The following is a 13980-nucleotide window of genomic DNA, read 5'->3' on the forward strand; positions in this document are numbered from 1 at the left end:
AAATGAGAGCATATTTTGTCAGTATAGCATCGCTAGCGAAGTCTGCTGTACAACTGGGGCGAGTACTAGGAAGTCTCTCTAGACCTGCCGTGTGGCGGCGCTCGGTCTGCAATCACTGACAGTGGCGACACATGGGTCCGACGTATACTAATGGACCGCAGCCGATTTAAAGGCTACCATCTAGCAAGTGTGGTGTCTGGCGGTGACACCACAGTTTCCACTAACACCGAATATTTCTGACGACTTTCCAACAAGATCACTCTCTACCTTGACACTCTGATATTATGGGCGTTGGTGCTGAAGACCAATTGTTCTGAATGTTTTTATTTGAATTTGTGTGCTCCATTTACATTCAGTGATATATCTTCATCACAGGAGATCCTATGAGACTATTGGTCACCTTCAGTAGAGCCCATTATAACTAAGCAAATTTAATACAACTGAAGTTGCTGTCTAACTGTTGTTTCACATCAACAGTCATCATCTTTGCTGTCATACAAGACAACTTGAAGTTTTGGAAGAAATATTTTTTTAGTAGCCTTGCCAGGTGTACAAATCGATGATACACACAGATCAATGCATGTAACACTGCCTACATTAGGTGAGAGCATCTGTGGCGAGAACACTGCTGATAACGCAGGCTGGTACGTGAGCTTCTGTAGTGGGCAAATGTAAGGGTTACCAGCTGTGGACTAACACTCAGATGCTATTATGTGATTTTGTCTCCACTAGTGCTGTTGCTTACCTGAACTGATTTCGACTAGTGCTGCATAGTGCCCTGGCTTCTCAATGTGGGGTTCTCACCACTGTCAGCCTCAATAGAACTTTGCTTAGTAGCATACATACAATATGCCTGTCTAGTGAATTAGTAGTGTTTGGACTTATATCTATTCCAGTCATGAACTATTGCATATTATTTTCTATATGGAATTGTGGCTATTACTGATTACTATCAATAGCTGTTCTTTGGTTCTGTGGACTAACAGGCAACTTTTAACCTGTTGTTATAGAAGTTTGTGTTCAATAAATGTTGTTGTCCTAAAGACAGGATTATAACAAATTTATAGAATACTTGTACTCTGGTTAAGCCAAGATCCCCTTTCCTGTGATGGAACATTTCACTGTCATTTTAAAAAAAGGTTGTTTAATCATGTCGAAAGTTTACAGTAAAAGGAGACTGACAGAGCTGACAAGCTCTTGCTTCTGGCACCCTGGGTTTGCCAAGTCTGAGGAAGTTCTCTGAGAAGCTGATCATATGGCTCTACCCAAAAATCAGGTTTAGTTAAGAGACTTTTACATATAGTGTCATATAGGTGTGCATCCCCTACTCTTCCCCCTTGTTCAAATACAAAGTCAATAAGGAATGTAATAGATGATAATAGTACTCCTCATGACATACTGTGTGGATGGTTGCAGAGTATACAAATAAATTTAAAGAACTCATGATTCAGCTGTAAGCTCTGCAGACTACTGTTTTGCTAATATTATTAGATTTTTTGTAGTTTTTTGTAGTTATGGGCGAATACTAATCCTGTTGTGGAGTACTCACTCCTGGTCAACTGGACAGGCTGACAACAAAAATTTCTTAATCGTGGAACAACTCTTGTTGAAGCATTCAAATGATTTTGTACCACACTGCTTTTGACACTGTGTTCCATTTATGACATATTTCTATAAGTCTGAGGTACCACCTCTCAAAATCTTTTTGAAATGGTGTCACTATGTACACAACAAATTTCACCAAGACAGATCATTACATAACCTCAATAGCAGATAAAGGAAGTTGACACATCAATTCATTAGTAGCATACTGGGAAAATGTAATCACTTTACAGAGGAGATAGCTCACAAAACACCCATGGGATCCATCCTAGAAAGTGTGGGACTGACATCAAATAGGACTTGCCTAGGATATTTAACATAGATAAAGAAGGGCAGTGTGACTAGTTCACTTTTGTTTGAATCATGTGAATGCATCACGGAAATACTGAGAGGCCTGTACTGACAGCCACTTGGAGATAGATGCCAACAATCTCACAAAAGCTAGTTTCAGGGTGAAGCTTTGAGTCGAATCATAAGGTACTTGGATGTCCACATGGTAACAGCATTTCCCTTGAAAGCAGGAGTCTTATGGCATACACATTCAGTCTACTTGCTTCAGAGGGAGAGGTGTGGGGTGATCATTAACATCAAGCACACTAATGTGCAGAGTGCAGATAGAGAAAAATATATTCTCAACGGCAGGCTGTTCTCTGCCCTGCCAAGCACCTGTGGACGGAAGAGGCAAAATTCCTGGTGCACACATAGAACAAAATGTGAATGGGTTTAATAGGGCTGCCTAGTCCATAGAGTAATGGCAATTACTTGTGAATTGGAGCAAACACATAGCATTAGTCACTTGCCAGAAAAAAGGTAAATCACAAGATCCATGGAACATATGTGCTTTGCATTTTGAATATTAATAAAAAAAAAGATGTTAAATTACAAGAAAAAAGGAAATGAAGACGCAAACTGGCAGTGAAACATGACTGTACATCATCCAGCTAACTGGCAGCAGGTCTTTTTCGTTCCTCAATAAACTTTTTGTTTCACTCATACTTTGATAACATGAGCTGGAAAGGTACTTCTGCCCATGCACAGAAAGATATTTCACCTAAAAGGAAAAATTCTTTTGAGACAGAATTTTCCTATTACATATTTTCAGCGGAAAAAGCACTGATCACATTTAATAGAAACGTTACTCTGCATTTCTCCTTAACAGTTTTGGAGTGAATAATATAAACAGTGGGTGTCTCCGAGAGTCATCAGCTATATTTTTCCTGGCGTTTCAGCAGATACACTATGTGATCAAAAGTATACAGTCACCTGGCTGAAAATGACTTACAAGTTCGAGGTGCCCTCCATCAGTAATGTTGTAATTCAATATGGTGTTGCCCTACCCTTAGCCTTGATGACAGCTTCCACTCTGGCAGGCATACGTTCAATCAGGTGCTGGAATGTTTCATGGGAAATGGCAGCCCATTCTTCATGGAGTGTTGCATTGAGAAGAGGCATCGATGTTGGTTGGTGAGGCCTGGAATGACATCGCCATTCCAAAACATCCCAAAGGTGTTCTATAGGATTCAGGTCAGCACTCTGTACAGGTTAGTCCATTACAGGGATGTTATTGTGTAACCATTCCACCACAGGCCGTGCATTATGAACAGGTGCTCAATCGCATTGAAAGATGTAGTTGCCATCCCAGAATTGCTCTTCAACAGTGGGAAACAAGAAGGTCCTCAAAACATCAATGTAAGCCTGTGCTGTGATAGTGCCACACACAACAACTAGGGGTGCAAGCCCCTTCCATGAAAAACCATACCCACACCCTGCCATCAGATCGTCACATTGTGTACCATGATTTGTCATTCCACGCAACATTTTTCCACTGTTCAATCGTCCAATGTTTACACTCCTTACACCAAGCTAGGTGTCGTTTGGCATTTACCGGCGTGATGTGTGGCTTATGAACAGCCGCTCGCACATGAAATCCAAGTTTTTTTGCCTCCTGTCAAACTGTCACAGTACTTGCAGTGGATCCTGATGCAGTTTGGAATTCCTGTGTGATGATCTGGATAGATATCTGCCTATTACACATTACGACCCTCTTCAACTGTCGGCGGTCTCTACCTGTCAACAGACGAGGTCAACCTGTATGCTTTTGTGCTGTACATGTCCCTTCACGTTTCCACTGCACTATCACATTGGAAACAGTGGACCTAGGGATGTTTACGAATGTACAGATATGTGAAACAAGTGACACCCAATCACCTGACCACGTTCAAAGTCCGTGAGATCTAAGGAGTGCCCCATTCTGCTCTCTCACGATGTCTAATGAGTAATGAGGTTGCTGATATGAAGTACCTGGCAGTAGGTGGCAGCACAATACACATAATATGAAAAACTTATGGTTTTGGGGGTGTCTGGATACATTTTATCACATAGTGTATTTGCAACTTTATTTTTATGATGTTTAGGAGGCATCCAAAACAAATACAGCACATTGTGTGCTTCACATGACATCCAATGCTGGCAGGAAAAGTCCATTTATTTCTTTTTACAAGTAAGATACTTTCCAAAGGGAAATCTAATGTGTCCAGTCAAAACAGTGGTCCAAAATTAGTCCAGTGTAATACTTAGTTGAATGGTATATCCTCTAGCATTTGTCGCACCTGTAAATATTTGTTTGCCAATATTCTTCGTCCAACATACTCACTTGCATCCCACGCAGTATTATCTGTCTGCTATAACATAAACTAATTTTGGAGGACTCTGTTGAATGGGCAGATTCAGTTCCATTATAAAAGTTGTTTGTAACTAGAAACTGAAGATATAACACCACTAAAATCAATTGGCTTTCGCCCAACAAAATGTTTAAAGAAAATATTGAAATCAACACACAACAGAAGCAATAATAATAAACCAGCAGAAAAATGCTCCAGGTTGAGCACAAAAAAGGGGAATATGTTCATCTTTAAACGACTGTGACAAAAAAGTGGGGAAACAGCTGCCTCAATCCTCACCAAAAATCTTGGCATGCAAAGTTATTTGCCTCTTTTAACACAGAACATTCTAAGGCCTTTTACCCAGTCTATCTTCGTAGTTAAGCCTTCATACTCACCAAATCCCACTCAGTTCTACTATCTATATACATCTCTCTCCCACCATCATCTTTACATTTACAGTACATATCACTGTCATGGTTTTCTCGCTCACTTACACTGTATCCTTTTGTCTTTCTTTTCCACTGACACTTTCTCCATACCTCAGCAGCTCAAAAATTCTGGGGGATCCACTTTGCTCTGTTATACTCCCACTGCTTCTATCTCCATCCACCTCTCTTTCCCTTTTATTGCCACTATATCTCACTGACAACCAATATCTCCTCTCTCTTTGTCTCACTATTGCCTTCATCCATCTCTCTTTCACTGCCACATTTTCTCTCCCACAATCAATTTCTCCTCTTTCTTTCTCTCCCACTGGCATTGTCTCCTATCTCTTTCATCGTCGCTGTCTCTTTGCTACTCTCCTTCCACACAAAAAAGTGTGTGCCAAAATGTTTGGTGAGGAAGGCATCATGAACATTGAAACTGTTGTTTCCTCAATTTTCTGTCAAAGTCTCTTGAAGAAGAGCATGTTACCCTTTTATGCTCCAACTGGGACATTTTTCCACTGGTTCTCTTCTTTTCTCTGTTGCATATGTAAAAAAATTCCTTAGTCCAGTCACGTTTTAATGGTTCATTTATATACTTCGACACATTTACATACTTTGACACGTATAAACAACAAATATGTATGCATAATACAAGGTTAACACAAAATCATTGGCTTTACATTTTTTCTGGAAACTATGATTATCAACTGCAATTCATCAAAAATGTCCTCCTTGCAATTTGTACCTTAAATGAGTAAAATTTTATTAGAAATATTTTACTGTATTTGCATTTTGCAAGTTTTACATAATTTTTGGCAGTAATGTTAAGTTTTTTCAGGCATGTCAGGACCCATTTTAGCCTATTTTTAGTCACTACAGCACCACTTTGGGCTTGAAGCGCTAGTTATAACGAGACATCACATCATAACAGGCAAAGAAATGTTGACGAAGAACGTACTTTAATAACCTCGGAAGCCTTGCAATGACTCTAGAAACCTAGCCATGTGTTCATGACAGCAGTTAAATCCACATTTGTGCCTCAAAAGTTTCAAAGTTCCCCAAGAATATCACCTTAAGAATGTGTGGTAAAAATTTTGATGATCTACCATGAACAGAAATTACAGAAGTGGCCATCCCCACAGTTGGTACTTTTTGTACCTAAAAATCATGGTTTTTCAGGATTTTTCCCAGGAACCATCCATGAACAAATGGTGCTTTCATAAGCCATCTAAGACCTCCCTAGACTACAGCTAATGCAACAGTGTCAACCAATTTGCTCAATTTTCATGGGCTGAAGGATGTGTACAGTGTTTAAATTTTGACTCTATACTGTAAGATAGATACAGCATGCCCATTCTTTTGATGAATATACAGATAGTTGCTTGGCTGAGGGTTATCTGAAACACTTGATCCCTTATCCCTGTGATCAATAGGACCCGAAATACAACCCCCCTGAAAGATTGCAATAACATGCATGGCTTTCTGGAACATACTGATTTTATTATTATTATTATTAGGTCCATGCAACAGTGCACAGACATAATAATAATAAACCATATATCAATAGTGAAAACCGGTTAGGCCAACAACAGCACTAAACATCTACATCTATATCTACATTTATACTCCACAAGCCACCCAACGGTGTGTGGCAGAGGGCACTTTACGTGCCACTGTCATTACCTCCCTTTCCTGTTCCAGTCGCGTATGGTTTGCGGGAAGAACGACTGTCTGAAAGCCTCCATGCGCGCTCTAATCTCTCTAATTTTACATTCGTGATCTCCTCGGGAGGTATAAGTAGGGGGAAGCAATATATTCGATACCTCATCCAGAAACGCACCCTCTCGAAACCTGGCGAGCAATCTACACCGCGATGCAGAGCGCCTCTCTTGCAGAGTCTGCCACTTGAGTTTATTAAACATCTCCGTAACGCTATCACGGTTACCAAATAACCCTGTGATGAAATGCGCCGCTCTTCTTTGGATCTTCTCTATCTCCTCCGTCAAACCGATCTGGTACGGATCCCACACCGATGAGCAATACTCAAGTATAGGTTGAACGAGTGTTTTGTAAGCCACCTCCTTTGTTGATGGACTACATTTTCTAAGCACTCTCCCAATGTATCTCAACCTGGTATCATTCCACTTCAAATTGTTCCGCACGCATACTCCCAGATATTTTACAGAAGTAACTGCTACCAGTGTTTGTTCCACTATCATATAATCATACAATAAAGGATCCTTCTTTCTATGTATTCGCAATACGTTACATTTGTCTATGTTAAGGGACAGTGGCCACTCCCTGCACCAAGTGCCTATCCGCTGCAGATCTTCCTGCATTTCGCTACAATTTTCTAATGCTGCAACTTCTCTGTATATTACAGCATCATCCGCGAAAAGCCGCATGGAACTTCCGACACTATCTACTAGGTCATTTATATATATTGTGAAAAGCAATGGTCCCATAACACTCCCCTGTGGCACGCCAGAGGTTACTTTAATGTCTGTAGACGTCTCTCCATTGATAACAACATGCTGTGTTCTGTTTGCTAAAAACTCTTCAATCCAGCCACACAGCTGGTCTGATATTCCGTAGGCTCTTACTTTGTTTATCAGGCGACAGTGCGGAACTGTATCAAACGCATTCCGGAAGTCAAGAAAAATAGCATCTACCTGGGAGCCTGTATCTAATATTTTCTGGGTCTCATGAACAAATAAAGCGAGTTGGGTCTCACACGATCGCTGTTTCCGGAATCCATGTTGATTCCTACATAGTAGATTCTGGATTTCCAAAAACGACATGATACTCGAGCAAAAAACATGTTCTAAAATTCTACAACAGATCGACGTCAGAGATATAGGTCTATAGTTTTGCGCATCTGCTCGACGACCCTTCTTGAAGACTGGGACTACCTGCGCTCTTTTCCAATCATTTGGAACCCTCCGTTCCTCTAGAGACTTGCGGTACACGGCTGTTAGAAGGGGGGCAAGTTCTTTCGCGTACTCTGTGTAGAATCGAATTGGTATCCCGTCAGGTCCAGTGGACTTTCCTCTATTGAGTGATTCCAGTTGCTTTTTTATTCCTTGGACACGTATTTCGATGTCAGCCATTTATTCGTTTGTGCGAGGATTTAGAGAAGGAACTGCAGTGCGGTCTTCCTCTGTGAAACAGCTTTGCAAAAAGGTGTTTAGTATTTCAGCTTTACGCGTGTCATCCTCTGTTTCAATGCCATCATCATCCCGGAGTGTCTGGATATGCTGTTTCGAGCCACTTACTAATTTAACGTAAGATCAGAACTTCCTAGGATTTTCTGTCAAGTCGGTACATAGAATTTTACTTTCGAATTCACTGAACGCTTCACGCATAGCCCTCCTTACGTTAACTTTGACATCGTTTAGCTTCTGTTTGTCTGAGAGGTTTTGGCTGCGTTTAAACTTGGAGTGAAGCTCTCTTTGCTTTCGCAGTAGTTTCCTAACTTTGTTGTTGTACCACGGTGGGTTTTTCCCGTCCCTCACAGTTTTACTCGGCACGTACCTGTCCAAAACGCATTTTACGATTGCCTTGAACTTTTTCCATAAACACTCAACATTGTCAGTGTCGGAACAGAAATTTTCGTTTTGATCTGTTAGGTAGTCTGAAATCTGCCTTCTATTACTCTTGCTAAACAGATAAACCTTCCTCCCTTTTTTTATATTCCTATTAACTTCCATATTCAGGTATGCTGCAACGGCCTTATGATCACTGATTCCCTGTTCTGCACTTAAAGAGTCGAAAAGTTCGGGTCTGTTTGTTATCAGTAGGTCCAAGATGTTATCTCCACGAGTCGGTTCTCTGTTTAATTGCTCGAGGTAATTTTCGGATAGTGCACTCAGTATAATGTCACTCGATGCTCTGTCCCTACCACCCGTCCTAAACATCTGAGTGTCCCAGTCTATATCTGGTAAATTGAAATCTCCACCTAAGACTATAACATGCTGAGAAAATTTATGTGAAATGTATTCCAAATTTTCTCTCAGTTGTTCTGCCACTAATGCTGCTGAGTCGGGAGGTCGGTAAAAGGAGCCAATTATTAACCTAGCTCGGTTGTTGAGTGTAACCTCCACCCATAATAATTCACAGGAACTATCCACTTCTACTTCACTACAGGATGAACTACTACTAACAGCGACGAACACTCCACCACCAGTTGCATGCAATCTATCCTTTCTAAACACCGTCTGCATCTTTGTAAAAATTTCGGCAGAATTTATCTCTGGCTTAAGCCAGATATCTGTACCTATAACGATTTCAGCTTCGGTGCTTTCTATCAGCGCTTGAAGTTCTGGTACTTTACCAACGCAGCTTCGACAGTTGACAATTACAATACCGATTGCTGCTTGGTCCCCGCATGTCCTGACTTTGCCCCACACCCGTTGAGGCTGTTGCCCTTTCTGTACTTACTCAAGGCCATCTAACCTAAAAAAACCGCCCAGCCCATGCCACACAACCCCTGCTACCCGTGTAGCCGCTTGTTGCGTGTAGTGGACTCCTGACCTATCCAGCGGAACCCGAAACCCCACCACCCTATGGCGCAAGTCGAGGAATCTACAGCCCACACGGTCGCAGAACCGTCTCAGCCTCTGATTCAGACCCTCCACTCAGCTCTGTACCAAAGGTCCGCAGTCAGTCCTGTCGACGATGCTGCAGATGGTGAGCTCTGCTTTCATCCCGCTAGCGAGACTGGCAGTCTTCACCAAATCAGGTAGCCGCCGGAAGCCAGAGAGGATTTCCTCGGATCCATAGCGACACACATCACTGGTGCCGACATGAGCGACCACCTGCAGATGGGTGCACCCTGTACCCTTCATGGCATCCGGAAGGACCCTTTCCACATCTGGAATGACTCCCCCGGTATGCACACGGAGTGCACATTGGTTTTCTTCCCCTCTCTTGCTGCCAGGCCGAAGATCAGTATCAGCCTGAGACAGAGCCTGAAACCGGTTCGTCAGACAAACTGGAGAGGCCTTCCGTTCAGCCCTCCGGAATGTCTTCCGCCCCCTGCCACACCTTGAGACGACCTCCCACTCTACCACAGGTGAGGGATCAGCCTCAATGCGGGCAGTATCCCGGGCAACCACAGTCGTAGTCCAATACCTAAAAATTATTGAGTGCCTCCTTGGTTAAAACAACCATTTGTTCCTCTGTATTTAAAGTTGCCTTAATGTTGTCTTTTTGAAGTTTATTAAAAACAAAAATAAAGTGTCTTTCTCTGCCCTGATAACTATCAAATATCAGTTTTCACACCTAAGAGGAAAATATTTTTCTGTATATTCTTAGGGCTTAAATTGAAATCAATAGTCATCACAAATATTCTCATCTCAATTAATTTCACTAAAATGTTGCACTGGTAACAGATCATAACCATTTTGCAAGTAGGAACCAAGAAATAATATAACGACAGCCATTAAAATTGCAACACCATGAAGGATAATAATTAACAAAATTTTGCTTATTGTGCATGTAAAGTATTATAGGAAGAATACACAGTTAATTTTGTAGGGAATTTGGGCATGTACAGGGAACAAAATTTCGTACATAAAGGTTTCACCTCTGATAGCAGCAACACATTTTACTCAGCTGGGAATCGAGTCTGAGTTTGGATGACAGACACTGACATGCCACTGCCTGCTAGTTCTACTTACACCAGATTTCAGTAATCACAGTGGCTGAAGACTGGTAGTGTGCCACTCTTGTGGCATCTCACGATGTTTCCAATTGGGGGGGGGGGGGGGGGGGTCTAGTGAATTTTATGCCATGGTAATAGTTGACCCATCTCAGTATCTAAGTAGGTCCAGGCAGCATGGGAAACATGAAGTCTTGGATTATCTTGTTGAAAGGTAACATCATGGAGACATCAAAGACAGGGTACAGCCACTGGCATAAATACTTCAAATATTTAATAAATGTTTGCAGGAGGCTCCCAAAACCAGATTTTGTAAACCAATTTCACAATACCGCTTTTGGTTGGTCATGTAAACATACCAAAATCAATTCTGGAAATAAATTTCTAGCTGGCAGTTTTAGACTTCCACAATCGATTTTTGCTCACATGTACAAGCACAACAAATTTTGAAATGGATGGGCTGACTTATTGTGCAGTGAAGGAGAAGCAGTTACATTAGACTAAGCATGAAACTGTCTACCTTTAATATATGAGTGAAGAGAAATAGTGACTGTGCTTACTAAATCAGGAACCGGAACAGCCAAATACCATATTTAACTGGGCTAACAAATTCCACTTCAGACCTCACCATGTAAACACAACAGCGAAAGACAGTTTCCAAAATTTGGTTTCACCTTTCTGAAGATGTGTTTCATGTAAATATAGTCTTTAGGTGACTGTGATTCTCTGTTCCAGCATGTCCCCGATTTATTTATCACTATACAGACTTGGAAAAATTAATAATACCATACAATGTCTATAGTAGTGTCACTGTGAGTCTTCCAAGATCTGGGGGCAGAACTTGGTGAGTGACATCATAAAAAAATGCACAGATGGATACAATTGCTTGCTGTGAGTGGAAGCAGAGACAGCATCCTCCAATGGAGTCCATAGCGTGACCCACAGGAAGATAACAAACATGGCAGTAACAAGATGACAATACAGTTCACGGTGACACCTGCTAGTGGCATTTCTAAATGATGCACCCTCAGCGGAGATGTGGGTGGTAAATGACGCATTGTGCACAGTCGACATAAACACCGTCAATACAGCATAAACCAGAAGTGACTGTGTTATGTAGCCAATGGTATCCATTTCATAATGTCAACTGCTGGGCCCATATCACTACGACAAATAAAATCTGGCAATACTGATTTTCCTCGGAGATTTCAGAGCTGGTATGTCCATCACAATGCTGTATGCAGAACCAGGCATCATCTGGAAAGACAATGTGGTGCCACTCCTGCATTCAGTGTTGTCACTGAGCACACCACTGTCAGAATGCCTCTCTCCCTGCTGCCACATCAAGGGCAGCTGCAACAATGGTCACCATGGTGACAGTCTGCAGTGTCTCAGATATCCTCAAACTGTCCGTGTGGATACTTGTCTTGCTGCAAAAAAAGTCATTTTCCTGATTCAAGGTACACACCAAGACTGTTTGATTTTGCATGGCCAAGTGGATATGTCTGTCCTCTCAGTTGCTTGTCACATGGAACATCTGAGGTTCTGCATTGCAATCTGTATGATTCTCCCAAAACTATCAGTTCCATATTGAAATGACAGTTGAGGGATGGTTATCAAAAGCAGTAGCAATACCACAGAATGGTAATAGGCCATGATCCTGCTGCTACCAAGTTCCAGACAGTACAGGTAGATGTCTCTCCTCCTTACAAGAGGCATAATGCGAATTTCTCACAGACAACCAAAATTCAATTCTGGATATGAAACCTGCTGTGTAATCTTTCATTATATACAAAATGCAGATAGTGCTACTTTTGCCTGCTTCATGAGAATGCTCAGAAATATTAATCATTTGTATATCCAAGGATGTAGTACATTTCACACATATTTGGTGTTTGTTGCAGGCTGCCTTCAAAGTGTTGCAGTTTTAATTAATTGCCAGCCGTGTGGTTGACAATACAAGTGTGACTAACCTCCTCACAGACATGCATGTTAGACTGCTCATGCACAGAACGAATATGCTCCTGCAGTGACTTGTAAACTGCATACAACTTTCCACAATGATGACAGACAAAGGTACGATCATCAGTATGATCAGTGTGCACAGTGCTATGTCTTTCCAGTTCAGCTTTAGTATATGTACGATAATCACAGTTAGCACATGAAAAATCACGTTCACCACGATGCCTTTTCATGTGGATCTCTGAAACAAAATATCATATATTCATTGGAATACCACTGTATCCTCTTTAATAACTATGATACTTTACACAAGCTGTTTGGAATAGTGAATATGGCATGCTGAACAGAATTTAGGCCATATATGTATACTCACAAGTAAATGAATTAGACATACATACATATTAGCATGCAGCACCTCTTCTGGAACTTGAATTTATTGCTAAACAGTATTTGATCCTATTGTCCCATTTGTTTCCATACAAACTGTTAATATTGAAAGTCTCAATGAACCTGTCAAAGCTTATGTATTTTTAAGACTAAACAGAAGGGATAAGTTTTGTGAGATTCTATGATATGATGAGTAATGGTCAGTTATGGTTTGAAATCAGTAAGGGCTTGATAAAGGATGATACTATTCCCTTTCCATGTAGCTATCCAGGACTGAAGAACCTTGATACATACTTCTACCATCAGTTTCACACAGTTCTCGATATTGTTGGGTATTCTAAAGAGAGAAATACATGGTGATTATGCAGAACAAATAAATAAAATATATGCTAATGAATAATATGGTGCCAAATCAAACAGTGGATAGATAGTAGAATTTTAGACCAGGAGAGAGTCTCAATGAGGTTACGAACTTGGGTAGCTTTTTAAGAAACTATAGAGTATATATCATAAGTTAGCAGGCAGTTCCTATACATGCAGTCCAACTTGACACACTGCACTGGGTCTGCTGACAGTTGATGGAACAGACAGAAACCCTTATAATCTCTCCCAACTTTTCATGGTGTATTCAGAATTGTTTAATAATGTTGTCTCTTTTTATGCCTCCTACTGGTTCAAAACATTATGCAATGTCTCTTCTGGATAAAATCATTCTGCAATAATTTGGGTGCACGAACATAACTTTTACAGTAAAACCCACAACTGAAATTTAAGCAGTATCTTGCTAGCAGAATACTTATCAAAGCAAATCCTAATGTGAGCACAAGCACATCAAAAAATGTGAAAGCACAGCAACTGAACCAACAACAGATATACATTGATGAGCCAATACATTATGACCATGTGCTTAATAACATGTTGGTTCATGTTTGGAACGCATTCAGCACAGCTTTGATTCAATAAATCCCAGGTGGGTTTCTAGAAGTATGTGGCATCAGATGTTTACGCAAAGGTCAAGCAATTCCTGTAAATTACAAGCTGGTGTGTGTTTCATTGGGTTCATATAAGGTGAATTTGTTGGCCAGGATATCAACACGAGTTCACTCTCAAGTTCCTAAACCACTGTAGTATGATTCTGGCCTTGTGACATGGATAGTTATCCTGCTGGAAGACATCATCACAATCAGAGAAGCCATCACAAATGAAGGAACGCCTGTAGTTCATAAAAGGCACACCTGTAGTTCATAATAATTTTCACATAGTTCACAGCTGTCAT

General features: G+C 41.0%; 1 protein-coding gene across 3 annotated transcripts in view; it reads right to left on the bottom strand.

Moving 5' to 3' along the window:
- LOC126412418 (zinc finger protein 836-like) overlaps positions 1 to 13980 on the bottom strand; it is a 167449-nt gene that overhangs the window by 64616 nt on the left and 88853 nt on the right. For all 3 annotated transcript variants that reach the window (XM_050082008.1, XM_050082007.1, XM_050082006.1), the window contains one exon: positions 12329 to 12558. In XM_050082008.1, the coding sequence (XP_049937965.1) occupies positions 12329 to 12558 (230 nt within the window). The remainder of the gene's footprint in view (positions 1 to 12328; positions 12559 to 13980) is intronic.

This window comes from Schistocerca serialis, chromosome 7, assembly GCF_023864345.2.
Source record: "Schistocerca serialis cubense isolate TAMUIC-IGC-003099 chromosome 7, iqSchSeri2.2, whole genome shotgun sequence".
Classification (NCBI taxonomy): Eukaryota; Metazoa; Arthropoda; class Insecta; order Orthoptera; family Acrididae; genus Schistocerca; species Schistocerca serialis.